Source organism: Antrostomus carolinensis, unplaced genomic scaffold (genome assembly GCF_000700745.2).
Source record: "Antrostomus carolinensis isolate BGI_N321 unplaced genomic scaffold, ASM70074v2 scaffold28735, whole genome shotgun sequence".
NCBI classification, from domain to species: domain Eukaryota; kingdom Metazoa; phylum Chordata; class Aves; order Caprimulgiformes; family Caprimulgidae; genus Antrostomus; species Antrostomus carolinensis.
This window is the reverse complement of record NW_010314853.1, coordinates 21506-41248: the sequence shown is the minus strand read 5'-3', so window position 1 is coordinate 41248 and position 19743 is coordinate 21506. Positions and strand designations below refer to the sequence as shown.

The window sequence follows — 19743 nt, the reverse complement described above, 5'->3', positions numbered from 1 at the left end:
GCTGAACAGAACCAGCTCTGGCCCAGCTACAGAGCAGAACAGCCACCCTGGAGCATTCCTGGTGTGTTTGCATCCCAGGGGGTGTCCGGTGCTGGTCCCCAGCTAAACCCCGCTCACGTTTGTGCCCGCAGGGAGGGATGATTGCCCTGCTGCTCTCCATCCTCTGCCTGGTGATGATCCTCTACACCCGCCGGCGATGGTGCAAGCGACGCCGGGTGCCGCAGCCCCAGAAAAGTGCCAGCGCCGAGGCAGCCAACGAGATCCACTACATCCCCTCGGTGCTGATCGGGGGCCACGGGCGGGAGAGCCTGCGCAACGCCCGCGTGCAGGGCCACAACTCCAGCGGGACGCTCAGCATCCGCGAGACCCCCATCCTGGATGGCTATGAGTATGACATCACCGACCTGCGGCACCACCTCCAGCGCGAGTGCATGAACGGTGGGGAGGACTTCACCAGCCAAGTCACCCGCACCTTGGACTCACTGCAGGGCTGCAATGAGAAGGCCAGCATGGACCTCACGCCAGGTAGGGATGGGGCACGGGGGTTATGGGCTGAGCTGGGTCGGTTCCAACTTGTCTTCTCTCCATCGTTCCATACACATGTTTTCCCTTGAGCATTTCCCCCGTTTCTCTGTTTTTTTGTTGCGTGTGAGATGTTGGTGGCACTTTGAAGGCACCTCCGTTGCTGGGAGACCTTGCATCCAGTTGAGAGCAGTCACTGCTGAGTGGGACATGACTGGGACAATGCAGGATGGAGCTTTGAGGGAAGGGCTGTGGTTCCTGTGGCCTGTTAATGGCAGTTAATGACAAAACAAGGGGAAATGGGTTTAAGCTGAAAGAGAGGAGGTTTAGATTAGATATTAGGAAGAAGTTCTTCACTGTGAGGGTGGTCAGACACTGGAACAGGTTGCCCAGAGAAGTTGTAGATGCCCCCTCCCTGGAAGTGTTTAAGGCCAGGCTGGATGAGGCTTTGAGCAACCTGGTCTAGTGGAAGGTGTCCCTGCTGAGGGCAGGGGGGTTGGAACTGGATGATCTTTAAGGTCCCTTCCAACCCAAACCATTCTATGATTCTATGATGGAGAACCAGAACGGTGTCTCCTCTGAGCTACCCCATTATAACCCCCAAAATTCCCTTCTGTATTCCAGGATTTCCAGTGTCTTCTTCAAATGAGGTTTTTAGTAGCAAAATTATGCTTGCCATCAGTATGATTCAGAATTAACATTGTCTTCTGATCATCAGCAGGGATACTTTGAGGCCTGTAACACACTTGCTCATTGACCATATCAACAACTGAGCCACCCAGCTGGGGTCTTCTCAACTGAGACATGGTTTGGGAAGACCATGACATGGTTCTTAAACCTCTCCAGGGGTTTTTTACAGACTTGGGTATGCAGAAGTTCCTTAGGAGGGTGAATGTTAAATCTCAGCTTTTGACTGCTTTGTTGGGGGTGCTGGTCCCCTTCAGGCTTTGAGGAGCTTGTGAGGGTGCCTTGGGGGAAGCTTGGCCTGTTGGCCACGGCACCCTGGTTGCCTCATGCAGGTGCTGGAGATGGATCCAAGGAAAACTCTCTCATCTCCCTCCTTTTCTAAAATCTTTACCCCTGAAAGATTTTGCCTTCAATTCTTGCTCCCCAGGGAGCGATAATGCCAAGCTGTCCCTGATGAACAAGTACAAGGACAACATCATCGCCACCAGTCCCGTGGACTCCAACCACCAGCAAACCACGCTGCTGTCCCACACCTCCAGCAGCCAGCGCAAGCGCATCAACAACAAAGCACGAGGTAGGGGTGTCCCCGGAGGTAGATGGGGTGCTCTGAGCTTCCACCACCCATGGTCTAGCCACTCACTCTCTCCTGGGATGGAGAAATGGGGCCAGTGTTGGGTGAGAGCATGGGAATGAAGGTTTGGGTGGGGGGAAGCAGAAAAGTATTGTCTGCAGGGATGGAAATGATGTTGGGTTGGTTGGTTGCGAAGATGCAGAGGGTGTTGGCCATTGTGAATGTTTTATGATACCTTCATGGCCACGGGGAAAAGTTGCAAAGTGATGGGAACCATGGCAGGGAGCATGACCATGTGTGGTGGGAAGGGGAGAAGATGCTGTCCCCACTGCACCTGGCAGGCAGGGCTGCTGGTCCTCAAGGCAAGGCTCGCCCTGAAGGGATGATGTAGGATGTTGCTGCTTGAAGTGGCGTGGTGCCAGCCCTGCTGTGACCACACTCGGTGTCTCCTGCAGCCGGCTCAGCGTTTCTCAACCCCGAGGGGGACTCGGGGACGGAGGCAGACACCGACCCCCAGCTGACCTTCTACACGGACCCCTCACGGAGCCGGAGGCGCAGCCGAGGTGGGTGCAGGCACAGAGGTGGGTGGTGAGCCATGACCCCTTTTGCCTTGTTAGCCATCACCTCTCTGGATCTGGAGACTTTCCATCAACAAAAGATGGAAGCCCAGGCACGATCTGGGTTGCCGTGGGCAGGTGCTGGTCCCAGTTCCCACAGTGGACTGCTGCTGGTTTATGGTGGGGTTTCTCAGCAGAGAATGACATACATTCTGGTTTTTACTGGAGGCTTCTGCTGGGCTTTGGTGGGTGTTGAGTATCATGCTTCACAGGCTGGCCCATGAGCTGTGGGTTCACTCTGGCATGGTGCACATACTGTATGTGCAACCAGGGATGGAGACAGGCTTGGTCCTTGGGCAGGGGTCTCACCCTGCACCATCCCTTTGGGAGATCTCCGCACCTGGAGAGAAGAGTTTCAGTCAGTTTTCCTTCCTTCTCTGGATAGTGTCTTGTTTTTCTGGGAGTGGTGGGCCTGGGAGCCATCTCCTTCACCCCCACCACCCATGCTGGATGGTGGGAGGGCAGTTCAGACTTTGTCTCCACAGGGAATATCCCAGTCCTCAGATAACTTTTTCTTGCTCAGCTTCTTTAGCTGAGAGATGAAAAGTCAAAGACCTGCTGTGTGCCCTGAGCAGTTAGGGCTCTCTGGTGCTTCTTCAAAGGCATCCAGGAGGCTGTTGTCACAGCAAAATTAACCCAGGAGAAGTGCTGAGAAGAAGGAGGGGAGAAAAAAAGGGATAATGCGTTTACCTTCCTTCTCTGCAATATCTCTGCTCTGGTTTAAAGTCCTGCTGCTGCAAAGGTCTTGGTGTGCGGTGGTGCAGGGGTGTGGGAGAGCCAGGGTGAGAGAGACCTTGAGGAGGGGCTGCCATGGCAAAGGCTGCTCCATGCTCTTGAAAATCCAAAGTGACTTCACTTAATTGGATTCACACTGGATTTCCATGGGTCTGGGCAAGGTGTCTGCACCCTGAGATCCTTTGCTTGCACCCCAAGATCTTCTTGGGTCCCTTGTGTCTGAGGTTTGACTGTGCTTTTGTGTTTTGCAGTGGGCTCCCCACGCAGCCCCGTGAACAAGACCACACTGACCCTCATCAGCGTGACGAGCTGTGTCATCAGCCTGGTGTGCTCCTCCCACATGAACTGTCCCCTGGTTGTCAAGATCACCCTCCACGTCCCCGAGCACCTCATCGCTGATGGTGAGTGCCCCGTGGTCCTACCCACCTCCTCCTGCTGCACTCTGCGAGCTGTAATGGAGAGGAGGAGGGAATGATGGAGAGGACAGATGCAGGATGGGTGCAGGATGGGTGCAGGATGGAGGGGAAGGGCACAGGACAGAGGGGACAGGTGCAGGATGGAGATGACTGTCATGGAATGGAGGTGATGGATGCAGGATGGAGGGGTCAGATGTGGAATGGAGGGTACCAGTGTGGGACACAGAGGATGGGTGCAGGATGGAGGGGATGGGCACAGGACTGAGGGGGACATTATGGGATGGAAGGGACAGGTGCAAGATGGAGAGGGCTGTCACAGGATGGAGAGGGCAGGCGTGGGATGGAGAGAGTCATCACAGGGCAGAGGGGATGGGCACGAGACAGGGGAGCTCATTGCAGAACAGGAGGGGCTGTTGTGGGGTAGAGGGCACCGTCTCAGGTTGGAAGAGATGGAGGAGTCCATCATGGATTGGAAGGGACCATCACGAGATGAAGGTGACCACCAGAGGATGGAGGAGATGGGCATGAGATGGAGGGGTCGATTATGGGATGGAGAGGCTCATTATTGGATGGTGGGGACCATCATGGGATGGAGGGAAGCATCACAGGATGGAAGGAACTGCCATGGGATGGAGGGGTCCATTACAGGATGCAGAGGACCATGATGGGATGGAGGGGACAGCAGCGGGTCACCGCCACTGACTCTCCTTTTGGTGGCAGGGAGCCGGTTCATCCTGCTGGAGGGGAGCCAGCTGGATGCCAGTGACTGGCTGAACCCAGCACAGGTTGTCCTCTTCTCCCAGCAAAACTCCAGTGGGCCCTGGGCCCTGGACCTCTGCGCTCGGCGTCTCCTCGACCCCTGCGAGCACCAGTGCGACCCCGAGACCGGTGGGTGGTCAGGCGGTTGGGATGGGTTTGGGAGCTCCCCTCTGCCTGCTCAACTCAGTTTTGGTGGGAAGATGCTTTCTTGCTTTGTTCCACGTATGAGAATGGAGCTTCTGGGTGGCCCAGGTGTCTGCAGGCTGGGATGGAGATGGAAAGCCATGTCCTCCTGTGTCCCTCATGTCCCCTGTGTCTCTCCATAGGTGAGTGTCTCTGCTATGAAGGTTACATGAAGGACCCCGTGCATAAGCACCTCTGCATCCGGAACGAGTGGGGAACGAACCAGGGGTGAGTGTGCCTGCAGCAGTGTGCCCAGGCTTGGACCAGCCTCACACGAGCTGCTGGGCTTCAACAGTCTTTTCCACAGGCTGTGGCAAATCCTCTTGGGTGACACAGTTAGAGGCATGTTGGTGAATCGTGAGGTCAGCACATGGCTGGGCTCTGCAGCAGGTCTGCAGGAGGGGAGGATTTGTGTTCTTTAAAATAATCAGAGATGATGTAGAAGAGGCCATTGTTAGGTTTCAGAGTAAACAGCCCCTGGAAAAGATGGAGGCTGCTCCTTTTCCCCTTGCAGGCACTCTCCTTGGCATCCTGTGCTTGGTGGGGCTTTTGGTTTGGGTGTGCAAGGTGTTGGAGGAGAGGTGACATTGGGCTGTGGTCCTTGGCAGAGGAGGGAGGCTGCAGGATGGGGACACCTCACTGAAAATTGGGGCAAATTAGATGCTTCAGTGCATGGCCAGAGGGAACTGAGCAGTCACCCTGTGCTATGCAGCTCTACACCCCTGCGAGTGCAAAGGGAAATTTTTCTGATGTTTCAGCACCAATTTGGTGGGGGATCCCAAAGGTTCCCATCTCCTTGTGACTCTCAAGGGATGTTCCATCTGGTACTTAACACTCATGGGTCTCTGATGTGCAGATGGGGACTTCCAGGGATGGCTGGGGGTAGTGTGCAGAAAGCCAAGACACCCCCAAAACCAGAGGTCCTACATGCACCGGCACCTCCAACCCCCTTTTTCCTCCCCTTATCTTGTTGTGCCGTAGCTGGATCTGCAGCAGTGGTGGCAGGGCACCCTCTCTGAAGTCATTAATCTTCACAGCAGGAAGAGAAAACCATCAAAGGCTGGGCTTGGCTGCATCCCCGCTGTGCTGGAGGATGGCAACCACGGGGGGCTGCCCGCGCTGGCCAGCCCCAGCTGCGTCCCTTTGAACTGGGACCTGGGGAGAGCACTGCTCCTCTGCCTCCAACCCCCTCTCTGTGTGGGGTTTTTTTTCATTTTAAAAGCAATTTAGGGATTAAACCCAGTGAGGAGCACTGGCTGCGGAGACAGGGGTGGCTGTTGTGGGTGCCCTGGGAGCCAGATTGGGGACAGGGTGATGCTCATGAGATAAGTGACCCTGTGCTGGGCTTGTGCGGAGTGGTGTGGTCAGGGTCCCCAAACCACCATGAGGTACCACTGCCGGCGTGGGAAAATACAGGTAGAAATACAGCTCCTTGCCCTGCTCAGCCCCAGGGGACAAGTGTCTGACAGGGATGTCCCCAGCTCCTCTGTGCCCATCTAATAGGAGGCACTGAGTGATGGGGGACTGAGTCATGGGAGGATTCATTCCCCCTGCCAAAGACTTGCTCATTTTGGGTTGTTTTGGGTTTAGGAGTGTCTCAGAGTGGAAAGAATGGAAAGGAATATCTCAGAGAGGAAAGAGCCCACAGCCACCCATGACCACCCGTGGCTTTGGTGCCAGCCCATGCCTTGGTCAGAGCCACCAGCAACATGCTGGACCTACTGCCTTGCAAAAAGCAAGAGGGCAAATGACTTTGTCAATTGAGGCAGGTAGTAAAATTGGATACACACAGCTTCAGTCCCCTCTGCTTTTCTGTTGCTCCTGGGCGTGAGACTGCAGCTTCACACTTTCCTCCCATGCACATTGCTCTTCTCTAGCTTCTTCCCAATCCAGCTCCTCCATCAGCTAAAGGGAAAGGGGAGAAAAGGCTGCTCACAGGTGAGTTCGGAAAAAATATGGATGGTAACAAGGAGAGAAGCCAAGGACAGGAAGGACAAATCCATTCCTGCAGCCCTCTGGACCTGTTGGCTGCTCCAGACTCAGCTTTAGTATAAACCTGAAAGGTGCTTAGGATCTGCTGCATTCCTCCAGGGGATTTGGGGCCACTTTTCAGACCCAACTCCATCCTAATGTCCTTACAGAAGCCTTCTCCATGCTCACACTTGAGATTCTGCCTTTCCTCCTGCAGCAGTGTTCATACCTGGCCAGGCTACGTGTTGTCTTGGGTCTCTTCCTACATACCAAAGTTGGGTATGACAAATCACACACAGCATTTCCAGCATGCTGATCTATTTGGGGCAGAGAAACCTAGCAGATGTCTTTTTCCCCAAGGTGCAACACAGCCCTAGATCATGGTGGGGCCATCAAAGTCCTGTCCTTCTCTGGGCTCTCAAGAAGGCTCCAACGCTGCAGTGTTGGGGCTTTTTCAGCACCACCTTTTGAGAGCCTACTCTCCCAAGTTGTTTGAAACTGGGTTCATTTTGTGTTTCCTCCTTGAACATGTCAGATTTTTGTTTCAGAACTGGTAGCAGCTGAAACGACACCTAACTCAACTATCCCTCTCTGCAGCTTCCACTGTTTGTAGGGGCTCTTGAAAGCGTGTCCATGCTGAGCATTGTGATGCCGCGGACAGCTTGATGTTTAATGAGGATTTTTTTTCTGCGCTGCAGTCTGTCCCTGGTGTCCAGGTGCTGCTTGGTGCAGCCCTGCCTGCAAGGGCTTGTGATGATGGTGGTCTCTTCTACCCGTCCAAGGTGTTCCCTGTGAACCCTTGACCTCCACAGGGTTGTATCTGTGATGAACTCTCTTTGGTCCAGCAGAACCATCTTGTCACAGCCCCTTTATGGGATCATGGAATGGTTTGGGTGGAAGGGACCTTTCAAGGCCATCCAGTCCAACCCCCCTGCAGTGAGCAGGGACATCTTCAACCAGATCGGGTCGCTCAGAGCCCCATTCAACCTGACCTTGACTGTTTCCAGGGATGGGGCTTCTACCACCTCTCTGGGCAACCTGGGCCAGGGTTTCACCACCCTCAGTATAAAAAATTTCTTCTTTTTATCCAGTCTAAATCTCTCCTCTTGTAGTTTAAAACCATCACCCCTTGTCCTATTGCTACAGGCCCTGCTGGAAAGTCTCCATTTTCTTATAAACCCCCTTTTAGATATTGAAAGGCCTCAATAAGGTCTCTCTCGAAGCTTCAACCATGCTGAACAACCCCAACTCTCTCAGCCCTTCTTCACAGCAGAGCTGTTCCAGCCCTCTGATCACTTTTGTGGCCTCCTCTGAACCTGCTCCCACAGGTCTCTGTCTTGAACTGAATAACTTGTAACTTTAACCTGGTATTTACGTTTTTTGGGATGGAGGTTGAGCTGCCAGGTCACGCTGTCTTTTGTCAAACTCATCAGCTTGCTCCCAACAAGGTTGCCCAAAGGGTCATCTGAAAGAGATGTCTACAGGTCCTCTACTCTCTCCCCTTGTCCCAAGGTGAGATCAGCTGTGCCTGAATCGTTTCTGACCATTGTTTGTGTAGCACACTCCTAACCCCTCCAATATCAGGGCGACGTGGTAGCACACGCCAGGCGCTGAGTCAGTCCCTGGAGAAGCCACGTTGGCTCTTAGCAAAGGAGAGGTCAGCAAAGCAGGACCTGGGGACTTTGCCAAGTCCCTCAGCGTGCTTGGGAGCAACGTGGTCTGACTGTGACCTCTTTTGTTCTCCTAGGGTGGCATTTTTATCTGAAAACTCATTTCAACCTTTTGGTTTAGATAGGTTTGCCATGGCTTTCTTTTTATTTACAGTGGTTGTGGGTTGACTGAGTGTCTGTTCACTCAGCAGCATCTAATTTTGCTCATGAGCTCATTTTTGAACTTCATTGGCGATGGCAGCGAGGCTTTGTGTGTTTGGGTTTATTTAGGGTACCATGCTGAGATCCACACTGCTGTGGTATGTCTGTTACCCAAGGCATCCGGTCCCTAAATCTTCATCAATTTCTCAAAAAAGAAGATCTTTTTGATCATGAGTAGCAGATACATTTGATCAGCTGTTTTCTTTGTGCTGCTCTTCAGCTGTTTTAAACGAATCTGGCTGATGCTGTTTGTGTCTTCACAACCTAACCCTAACCCAAATGGTGTGTGGGGTTGAGGATGTACCAAGGGTGGCCCAGATAAGAAAGGTGAGGAAGGAAGAAACATTGATGGAGTGCCGTGCTCCCCTTGGCCTGCCTTTTCCAGTGCCAGTGTCCCTGGAGCTGTAGGCTTTGTAGATCTCTCAACCCTAGCCCTAATGACCGCCTGAGACCGTGGCCGATGTCCCAAGTAGGAGGGGTGGAGAGGATGAGAGAAGTGTGGCAGGAGGAAGGTTGTAGCAGTGCCGTGCTCCCCTTGGCCTGCCTTTTCCAGTGCCAGTGTCCCTGGAGCTGTAGGCTTTGTAGATCTCTCAACCCTAACCCTACCCCAAATGACTGCCGGAGACTGTGGCTGATGTCCCAAGTACGATGGGTACGTAGGATGAGAAAAGCGTCTTTAGTTTGGATGCCTGCCTGGGTGTTTAGGTTTGTGTGGAGCCAAGAGCTGTCATTTCTGGCCTATTTAATCCAAACTGATCAGGCACAGAGCTGCTTCTGATCAGTCCCTCTTCCCTCTGTGAGCTCTGAAGACCATGCCACCAAAATACCTGCCAAGAGCAACCACAACTAGAGGAGTGAGGTGCCTACAGTGATCACTGAAAGCGGGGAGGGATAGAGCCACTTGGACACACACTTGTGAGTATGGGAGAGGAAGGAGGGGGTGAAACAGCAGCAGAGGCACAGGGCGCAAAAGGCAGCGATAGAGGAGGTGAGGTGTGTCTGGGGGAGGAGGTCTTGCCTAGTCCCCTTCAGCAGAAGGCACGAGTCAGCAAGGGTTCATGGGTGGAAATGTCGGTGCTGAGCTCCTGGAGAGTGTCCTCAGAGATTAGGATGGGTAAGTGCCTCTTATTGAGCCAAAGTTCTTTATGGAGATGGTTCCAGGGCTTCCCTGCAGAAGGTACCATGTCCTTGCAGACTCAGTGGTGGTTGTCCCCTGCCAAGTGGGCACATAGATAAAGGCTGAACTTCCCTTTTAATGGGACTTTTTTGATCCCAAGTACAGGCACATTGTCTTGGTTTGTAGCTGGGCCAGAGCTGGTTCTGTTCAGCAGCCAGAACAGCGCTGGGGTTTGGGTTCAGCTGGGATTTGTCAGGAGAGAAACACTGAGAACATCCCCATGTTGGCATTTGTGTCCCTGGCACTGAAGGACTTTGTGTTTGTCCGTCTGCAAGCGCAAGATCTCAGGGGTGAGGAATATTGCAATGGATCAGCTCCATGGGCATTGGGCTCTGCCAAGGGGCTGTTCCATCTCCTGTCCCCCATGGGCAGGAGATCCATGAGGGGCTCTTCCTCTCTTGCTCTCTCTGGCTTTCGCTTGGGCTCTGGCTCTCCCGGGATTGCTGTTTCGGTTCGGGATTGTGGCTCCTCCGGGATTGTGATCTGGGAACGGGCCGGGCTTGGTCAGTGGGTGGTGAGCAATGGCACTGGGTATCACTCATTTGCATGTTTTATTACTATTATTATTATCATCATTACTATTTTAATATCATTATTATTTTAAGTTTTCTTTTCTTTCAATGATTAGATTGTTTTTATCTCAACCTACGAGTCTTCTTACCCTTGCCCCCCAGTTCCTTCCCTTGTCCCCTGGAGAGGGGCAGTGAGTGAGTGGCTGTGTTTGGTTGCTAGCCCAGTGCCAGCCCAGTGAAACCACTACAGTAAGGCAGATTAAGGAGGTGCCACACAGTTCCTTCCTGGAACATGGAAACCTCTTCCCCAGCTCAAAGTCATCATCATATGAATTTTAGCCACAGTTGTTGGAAATTGCACAGAGTGGATGCGACCTGGCCTGGGCGCTGATTTCCATCTCCCAGGCAGGTCCAAGCCCACTGGCTGCATGTCCCAGATGTGTCAGCATCCATGGGCTGCCAGATGTGCCAGCTGGCAGCGGTCCGGCAGCCACGGGGCTGAGCTCCACCACAAGCCAAAAGTGACTCTTCACAACTGCTTTTCCACCCGAGCCGATGGGGATCAGGACCTTCCCTCACCCCTGAGATCTTGCGCTTGCAGACGGACAAACACAAAGTTCTTCAGTGCCAGGGACACAAACGCAACATGGGGATGTTCTCGGTGTTGCACAAGGAAGTTGTTGATGCCCCCTTCCTGGAAGTGTTTAAGGCCAGGCTGGATGAGGCTTTGAGCAACCTGGTCTAGTGGAAGGTGTCCCTGCTGATGGCAGGGGGGTTGGGACTGGATGAGCTTTAAGGTCCCTTCCAACCCAAACCAGTCTGTGATTCCATGATTCTATGATTCCCTCTGCTTTTTGCTCCCTGCCCATCATGCTCTTGAGAAGCAAGAACAAAACCCTTCTGTGGGAACACTGGAAGGTGGAGCTGCGATGTGCTCAAGGTGTTGGTGAGAGGCAAGGAGCACATCGCTTTCCAGCCAAAGCTGACCTCGTTCCAGGCAATCAGATCTGCAGGCTGAGTGTAATCCCCTGCTCCCAGCCGACCGGACGGGAAAGCGGCATTGTATCCCAGCGAGGAAATGAGACGGCGCGCTGTAATCCTGCAATCAGGATTTATTTTTTTTTAATTTTATTTTTTTTTTTATGTCCTTACTGAAATAACTTCGGATTAGAAATTAAATTGCTTGTGCAGCAGAGCTGTAATTGCCTCTGGAGAAAATCCTTGGGCTTGTCAGCACCACCCGACGCTCTCATCCTGTATTTTAACAGCAGCGATGTGACAGGATGGAAAATCTTCTTTCTTTCCTCATTTCTGAGCTCTTGCAAAGGGGATTTGAAGTGGGGTTTGTGTCGCTTGATTTAAAGCCCACGGTGGCTGGGTGTCTGTGCCTTCCCTTGCTCTGCCTTGTCAACCTCACTCTGCAAATGATGCTCTGCCAGCGTGGGATGCACTTCCAAAGGGGTCACAGCCACCAGTGTCCCACCAAAACTGGTCACCAAGTCATGTCTGCATGTCCCCCTTGGCTATCTAAGGCAGCAGGGGTGGAGGAGATGGGACCATCAGCTCTCCAGCCTCCTGCTTGGCTCTAATCTTCCAACTTGTCTTCTAGACCCCTTTGTGAAGTCCCCTGGGGGCTGAGGCTTCCACAGCTCCTCTCCTGAAAAAAATTGAAATCCAAGGGGAATGGAATCCAAAGCAGGTGTTGAAGCTGCAGCCCCAGACCTGACCTGCTCTTTTGCAAAAGCCTCACAAAGAGAGGATTCAGCAGTGGTTTGAGGTGGTTTTTTTGCAATTTGATGGATCTGATGCAAATCCCTAAAACAGGAGCTGGGTTGGTGGTACCTGAGTGTGCACAAGTGTGAGATTTTCCCAAATTGAAGAACGTGATATGTCATCAACCCGTTGGGGTGGGGATCTGATGCTGTAGGAACTCCAAAATTGAGGTCTTGAATGTAAGGCTATTTTACCACCTTGTCCTGGCTTAGTTTGAGCCATCTTGTCCCAGGACCCCTCTGCACTTGAGCTGGAGGCTAACTGGGGGAAGTGTTTCAGGCTTGATGCTGGTGTGATGCTCCTGGGTTTCTCTTCCAGGCCTTGGCCATACACCATCTTCCAGCGTGGCTTCGACTTGGTGCTGGGTGAGCAACCCTCCGACAAGATTTTTCGGTAAGTGGTAAAGACAACCTGGTTAGCCACATTTTGGGGCTCAAAAATATGACTCAGGGCATAGGGGCAGGTTGGTCTCCCAGCTGGCAGAGCTGAGCATGGCTGTTCTGTGCCATCTCCTGGGGACATGTGGGCATGGGCTGGGAAGGTCCTACCACAGCTGCCATGTAGGATGGTGGATGCTGGTTCCTCTTTTCCATCCGTGATATGAATCAAAGAATCATGGAATGGTTTGGGGTTGAAGGGACCTTTCAAGACCATCTAGTCCAACCCCCCTGCAGTGAGCAGGGACATCTTCAACCAGATGAGGTTGCTCAGAGCCCCGTCCAACCTGACCTTGAATGTTTCCAGGGATGGGGCTTCTACTACCTCTCTGGGCAACCTGGGCCAGGGTTTCACCACCCTCAGCATAAAAAAATTCTTCCTTTCATCCAGTCTAAATCTCCCCTCTTGTAGTTTAAAACCATCACCCCTTGTCCTATTGCTACAGGGGGTAATGAGTGAAGTTAAGGCTCTGAAAGAGGTTCTCTACCAAAAAGAAAAGTGTCTTTCATTTCTTTCTTATTTATTTATTTTTTAATTATCTAAATTACATGTGCTTTTGGGGTTCTTTGGGTAGATTTGGAGGAGCCACCCCACTTTACCCTACCCAGCCCCTTTGCTCGGGCTAGCATCCCTGCATGATAAGTGGTGGGCTCAAGGTCTTGGTTTTGGCTAGAGGCAGCCCTCTGGGCTCAGCATTTCCCTCCTTTGCTGCTCTCCCTGCCAGGTTCACCTACACCCTTGGGGAAGGCATGTGGCTACCGCTGAGCAAGAGCTTCGTCATCCCACCGGCTGAGCTGGCCATCAACCCCTCGGCCAAGTGCAAGACTGACATGACAGTGATGGAGGACGCGGTGGAGGTCAGGTAGGTGCGATGGTGGGGTGAGGGTGTTCAGGAGATGTTTCAACAAATATATTGGTGGTGCATCCCTGGAGCGAGAGGACCAACCCAAAGCACATGGGAGATGATGAGAGCGGTGACCCCCACCCCATATCTTGCAGGTGGAGGTTAGTACATTTGTTAACCCGCTGCTCTTTAGTGCCTGCAAAGCTGAACCTTCAGAGGTAGCTGTCATCATCTCAGTAGCTCCTGCATCCCTCTAAAAGCTTGGCTGCTGTTCAGTTCACTGCCAGCCCGAGGGAAACCCGAGCTCCAGAAAAACCATGCATGCATTCACACTGTCTCATCAGAGCAGTGACACACCTCCTCCTCCTCCTCCTCCTCCTTCTCCTCACAGGGAAGAGCTGATGACCTCCTCCTCCTTCGACAGCCTGGAGGTCCTCCTTGACTCCTTTGGCCCCGTCCGTGACTGCTCCCGGGATAACGGGGGCTGCAGCAAGAACTTCCGCTGCATCTCGGATCGCAAGCTGGACTCGACGGGCTGCGTGGTGCGTGGTCCCTCGGGGACCTGCAGATCTCCTTCGGTGTGAGCAAGGAGAGGGAGGGTGGAAGGGGAAGGGCTGCATCCTTCCTCCCTTCCCATTCCCTCAGGATGGATATTTTGGGGTTGGTTTTGCAGTGGGAAGAGATGCCCATCTGCTTGCTGGCTTTCCAGGAGGTCCCACATCACTCACACATGTCCCCTGTCACCACTGCCACTGCTTTGCTGTGCAGGGAGAGGGTGTGCCCCGAAACAGAGGGGTTTGTGGGGCCGGCGTGTCCTGCTGTGCTCCTCCCTGGAGCAGGGAGGCCGTGAGTGTGGGGCAGATGGTGGGTTTGGAAAGAGGAGCATTGCTTTGGTGGTCACCAGAGCTGAGTGCTGGTGAGTGAAGTTGCTGCCAGCATATTACCTTGGTGGGGGGGAAACCTGGGGGGTTCCCACCCCAGGGGCTGCACTTCCCAGGGCTGCAAAGAGGCTTTGGTGCAGGAAGAACATCTGCAGCTGTGGGTGGTGTTGCCACCATCCATCCCACAGCCCCCTAGGCTGTGATTTCTGATAGAACCCTCCCCTCCACCTCAGCCCTGGGGACAGATTTCTTCCTCGGGGTGGGGGGGGGTTTCACTTCTCCCTTCCCCCACCCCTGCCAGTGCCCGACGGGACTGAGCCCCATGAAGGACGGCACGGGCTGCTACGACCGTCACGTCGGCGTGGACTGCTCAGATGGCTTCAATGGGGGCTGTGAGCAGCTGTGCCTGCAGCAGATGGTCCCCCTGCCCGAGGATCCCCTGCTCTACAACATCCTCATGTTCTGTGGGTGAGCGACCCATCACCGCCCTGGGCACGGGGACACCCCCAAAATGCTACTGGACCTTGTCACTGCCAACCTGAGCTCAGAGAGTTGGGAAGGAGGGTTTCCTCTGTTCCCAGTATCCCTGCTGAGGTGGCCTGGTGGTCCCAGTCCCAGCTGATGGTGGACCATATGCTGGCTTCCCAGGTGCATCGAGGACTACAAGCTGGGCATGGATGGGCGGTCGTGCCAGCTCATATCAGAGTCATGCCCTGAGGCAGGGGACTGCGGTGAGCCCCGTGAGCTGCCCATGAACCGGACGCTCTTTGGGGAGATCTTCTATGGCTACAACAACCACTCCAAGGAGGTGGCCCCTGGGCAGGTGCTTAAAGGGACATTCAGGTGAGTTGGGGACTTGGGGAGGTGACCCCAGCAGGGTCAGACCTTACCATCCTCTCCAAGAAGAAGGAATGGGAAGCAGCCTGAGGCTGGACCTTAGGAAAGTGCCTGGTCCATCCATGTCTGGCCAAGCTTTGCAGGAGATGGAGAGGCTGGTGAGGAGGGCACATCTGAAGCTTTCCATTGAGAGCAAACATCTTTGTACCCTTTTTTGGTTGGACTCTATGATCTTAAAGGTCTTTTCCAACCAGACTGATTCTATGATTCTATGTGCCCAAAGTGGCTTTTGTGCCAAAAGTGACTTGGTGCTGGGTCACTTTTTGGGATGGGTCACCGGCTGGTGGGGATGATCCCAGGCAGTTCCCCTGTCCTCCAGCCCTGTTCTCCTCTTTGCAATTAACTTCCAGGCAGAACAACTTTGCCCGGGGCCTGGAGCAGCAGCTGCCGGATGGGCTGGTGGTGGCCACGGTGCCTCTGGAGAACCAATGCCAAGAGGAGCTCTCTGAGCCCACGCCTGACCCCGAGTTCCTCACTGGTGAGTGAGTCTGGCCAGACCTGCACCTCTCCCAACAGGGCAGCTGCCAGCATGCCCAGCTTTGGCACCTGACCCTCCCAGGGGGTATATCTACCATGGGATACATCTAGTCTGGCTTTAGCATCCCACGCTCACCTGCAGCAGCAGCAGCAGTGGTAAAAAGCTCTAAAAATAAAGGAGAAGGGAGAGGCTGTAAATTAATTGGGTGACATCAAAGCTCAAGCATCCATGTGGGCTATTTGCAAAAAGGATGGGTTTTTTTTTTAATTCAAGGCAAAAAAGTTTTCCAAACACCTTTCATTTGATTTCCAGAACTAAAACCCACTGCTGGTGTAACGAAGCATTCAGAACCTGCCCCAACCAATCCCTAATGTTTTGGTTTGTCCTGCCATAGCATGGCAGGACATGAGTGACAGGGTTACCATGGATTCCAAGACAACCTGCAAGGATTTACCTTCCTTCCACCAAGTTGTCAGCACCCTTAAATAGCCTTGGTTTCCTTGGTGCTTGTTGCTGTCAGCTGAAATGGCCGAGGACACTGGGCAGATACTGAGTGAGAGATGTGAGCAGGAAGGTGTTTTGGAAGATGTTCTCATACGAGACCTTGTGCTTTCCCAACCTTTGGCAGAGCTTGTGTAGTTACGGCCAACTGAAGTGAATTGCCTTGTGGATTTAGTGTTAGTGGAAGAGGTTTGAAGACTTGTTTCTGTTTTCAGGTATTAGGTTTAAAATAAAGTGTAAATAAAACCCCAGAAGGGTTTTGGGGAATACCTGTGGGCTGCACCCAAGGTCTGATGGGTGCTGGTTGCCCTGACAGGGCATCGCAGTGTAGGACATGTACCTCCTGATGGGCTTTGCTGCCCTCAACGTGGTTACCTGGATTTCTGGAAGGCACTGCCACCACAGCCCCAGCATCACAGCAGGGTTGGTGGGACTGAGATTCCACTGGCAATGATGCCGGTGAGGCAAAAGCCAGTAAATGATCCTATTCATCTCCCACTGCTCTGCTGGCTGCTTGTGTCTGATTAAGGCAAAAAAAAAAAAAAAGGAAAAGAAGTAAAATGTTCTCTGCTTGTCAGTGAGCAGATCTGGATGTTGCTGTGAGTACGGGAGAGCCAGAGCTGCTGAGTAAGGAAGGGCTGGTTTTGCATAAACACTTTGCAGGGAGGAGCAGGGCTCTGGGGCTGTTGGCAGCAGCCAGCACTGATGGGAGAGGCACTGGAAGGCAAAGGATATTGCTCTCCTTATCCTCCACCTTCATTTCTTCTTATGGAGCTGAGGATGGCCGTTGTTACCCTCCTGAGTTCCTGCTGGAGGCTGTTTAGCTGCAGAGTTTGCTGTTTCACTGTGGAGCAGAGACCTGCCGTGCTGGCTCTACAGCCATGGGACTGTGAGGGAGGAGGTGGCTGTGCCCCAGTGTCCTGCTGCAGCACATCATGGGGTGCTCTGGTCACCAAAATCAGAGTCGTGAGCACCCTTCAGCTGACACAATCCCAAACATAAATACAGGCTGGGCGATGAGTGGCTTGAGACCAGCTCTGAAGAGAAGGACTTGGGGTGCTGGTGGATGAGAAGCTCAACATGAGCTGGCAACGTGCGCTCACAGCCCAGAGGCCAATAACCGTGTCCCAGGCTGCACCCAGAGCAGCGTGGGCAGCAGGTCGAGGGAGGGGATTCTGCCCCTCTACTCTGCTCTCCTGAGACCCCACCTGCAGTGCTGCCTCCAGTTCTGGGGCCACCAACACAAGAAAGACATGGAGCAGTTAGAACGAGTCCAGAGGAGGCCACAAGGATGATTCAGGGGCTGGAGCAGCTCTGCTGTGAGGACAGGCTGAGAGAGTTGGGGCTGTTCAGCGTGGAGAAGAGAAGGCTCCAGGGAGACCTTCTAGTGGCCTTCCAGTACCTGAAGGGGCTCCAGGAAGGCTGGGGAGGGACTTCGGACAAGGGCAGGGAGTGACAGAACAAGAGGAAGTGGCTTTAAACAGAACAAGAGTAGATTGAGATGAGATGTGAGGAAGAAATTCTTTGGTGTGAGGGTGGTGAGACACTGGCCCAGGTTGCCCAGAGAAGCTGTGGCTGCTCCTCCCTGGAAGTGTTCTCGGCCAGGTTGGATGAGGCTTTGAGCAACCTGGTCTAGTGGAAGGTGTCCCTGCTGATGGCAGGGGGGTTGGAACTGGATGAGCTTTAAGGTCCCTTCCCAAACCATTTTGTGAGTCTATGATCCTATGACTCTGGGGCTTTGTCCAGGCTTGGTGGCCCCTCTGTCCCTCTGCTCATGGAAGCTGAGCTGCTGTGTGCCTTGGCTCATGCCTTGAGCAGAACAAAGTGGCCACCCAGCCCTGGTTTCCATAAATGTCTGGCTCCTGTAACGCACCATTAAATGGTTGGAGAATGGGATGTCTTTGCCCAAAGAGAGAGAAACCCCATGTCCTACTCAGCTCCAGCATTGCCATAATGTCCCGAGGGAGTGGAAGCATCAGCTAGTGTGTGGTTTCTCCCATACGTGTGTGTCCTGCTTGGCTCAGTCCTCACTGAAGGGGACCCCAGGACTTCTCAGTTGGCTGCATCCGACCTTACATGGCATGACAGTGACAGTTCCCAGGCTTGAAAACAGCTCATTAAAAAGCGCAGCTCTCATTAGTGAAATAATTAGTACACCTGGGCATGTCTTGGGAGAGGGGGTTGGGAAGGATGCAGGAGGGGATGCAGGAGGAGGCTCGTTATCTTCCAACACAGAGCCCTGGACGGCAGATGAAACGAGTCCACGTGTTTTCCTTCAAAGCCCTGGTTTTAATTGCCAGGGATCAGCTGACCCTCAGCTCCGAATGCCTCGCTGCTTCCCTGGGGGGACGTACTGTGTGCACTGTCCTTCCCCCAGCCCCTTCCCACCCAGGTATGGCACAAGGAGCTGTGGCCACCCCGGTGTCACCACAGCAAGGTGTCCCTGGGGAGTGACACTGAGCACTCATGTCCTCTCTCCAACAGGGATGGTGAACTTCAGCGAGGTGTCCGGGTACCCCCTCTTGCAACACTGGAAGGTCCAGTCCATCATGTACCATGTCCGGCTCAACCAGCTGACCATCTCCCAGTGTAAGCGTGTGGGGCTGGCGGGGAAAAAGGGGTGGTGAGAGGACATAGAGCCTTCTTCTGGCAGGTGTTGGGCTCAGAGATTGGTTGCCCATCACGAGTGTGTAGGGAGGTGGCAAAGGCTTGAGACCTGAGCATCTCCTCCCATCTTCTCCCCAGCTTTCAGCAACGCACTTCACTCTCTGGATGGGGCCACGTCCCGTGGAGATTTCGTGGCGCTGCTGGACCAGTTTGGCAACCACTATATCCAGGAGGCAGTGTACGGCTTTGAGGAGTCCTGCTCCATCTGGTATCCCAACAGGCAGGTCCAGCGGCAGCTCTGGCTGGAGTATGAGGACATCAGCAAAGGTAGGAGCCTCACTTGTCCCCAGGAAGGGTCCCCACAGCCACCCAGTGGGAGTGGGAAGATGTGTTTGCTTTTGGAATAGCAGGGAAAGTACCCAGCCCACGTCAGGGCTGCGTCCCATCCCATCCTCATGTTTCCATCCTGCTCTTGCACCCTTTGACGTGGCTGAAGGACCCCCAGGGACTGCAGCAGGTGTTAGTCTGGGCCAGAAAGGAACATAAATACCCACATCCCCAGGGAGATGAAAGACAAATGCACTAATCCCACCAGCCCTCCTGCCTGATTCTGGACTTCTTTGTCTTTAGTCCTGTTCCTTCCTTCCTTTTGTCTCTGCCATATCTCCTCTTTTCCATTTCCATTTCCATCCTGCGGCCAGACTTTTCTCCCTCTAATGCGCTTTCTTCTCTCAAGCTGTCGGCGCTGGTTTTAATATCTGGAAACCAGTTGTGAACTGGGAGTTCACCACAGTGCAGAGGGCATCTGGCACTGCTGCATCCAGACACGGTTTAGTCATGGTTTAGGGGACTTGTCAGTGTTGGGTTCGTGATTGGACTTGATGATCTTAAAGGGCTTTTCCAATCCAGGCAATTCTGGGGTTCTGTGGTCCCCTCCGGAGCCCTCGCTCCGGTGCGATGACTTCCCCGTGGAAGGGATTTTGCAGGTGGGTGATGACTGGTTTGGACATGAGCTTTCTAAAAGCAGAGGCAGTCTGATGCCCATCTGTGGCCAGCTGTCACCAGGACCATGGCATCTCCTCTTGTGCTGGCATTTGCAAAGCTGCCTGCTGGTGTTTTGCTGCCTGTGCTGGGAAGGTTAGGTTCCCCCACCCAGGCTTGGGCAGCAAGGGAGAGCCAGCTGCCAACCCCAGACACGGGGGATGCTGAGCAGAGCTGCTGCTTTGTAGGTGACCTTGGTTTGCTGTCCTCATAACAGGAGCTCCTGGGTGGAGACAGCATGAGCTTGGAGCTCACAGGCACC

The 19743-nt window shown here is 53.6% G+C and overlaps 1 protein-coding gene across 1 annotated transcript in view; it reads left to right on the top strand.

The window, feature by feature from the left end:
* Positions 1-131: 131 nt before the first annotated feature.
* Positions 132-19743, top strand: part of ASTN1 (astrotactin 1) — a gene marked incomplete at its 5' end in the record, with an annotated part of 30508 nt that continues 10896 nt past the window's right edge. Inside the window, 14 exons of the mRNA XM_010167789.2 lie at positions 132-525; positions 1637-1783; positions 2236-2343; positions 3384-3533; positions 4269-4436; positions 4634-4718; positions 12113-12187; positions 12957-13094; positions 13468-13618; positions 14259-14425; positions 14606-14800; positions 15205-15332; positions 18318-18422; positions 18579-18767. Of these exons, the coding sequence (XP_010166091.1) occupies positions 132-525; positions 1637-1783; positions 2236-2343; positions 3384-3533; positions 4269-4436; positions 4634-4718; positions 12113-12187; positions 12957-13094; positions 13468-13618; positions 14259-14425; positions 14606-14800; positions 15205-15332; positions 18318-18422; positions 18579-18767 (2200 nt within the window). The remainder of the gene's footprint in view (positions 526-1636; positions 1784-2235; positions 2344-3383; positions 3534-4268; positions 4437-4633; positions 4719-12112; positions 12188-12956; positions 13095-13467; positions 13619-14258; positions 14426-14605; positions 14801-15204; positions 15333-18317; positions 18423-18578; positions 18768-19743) is intronic.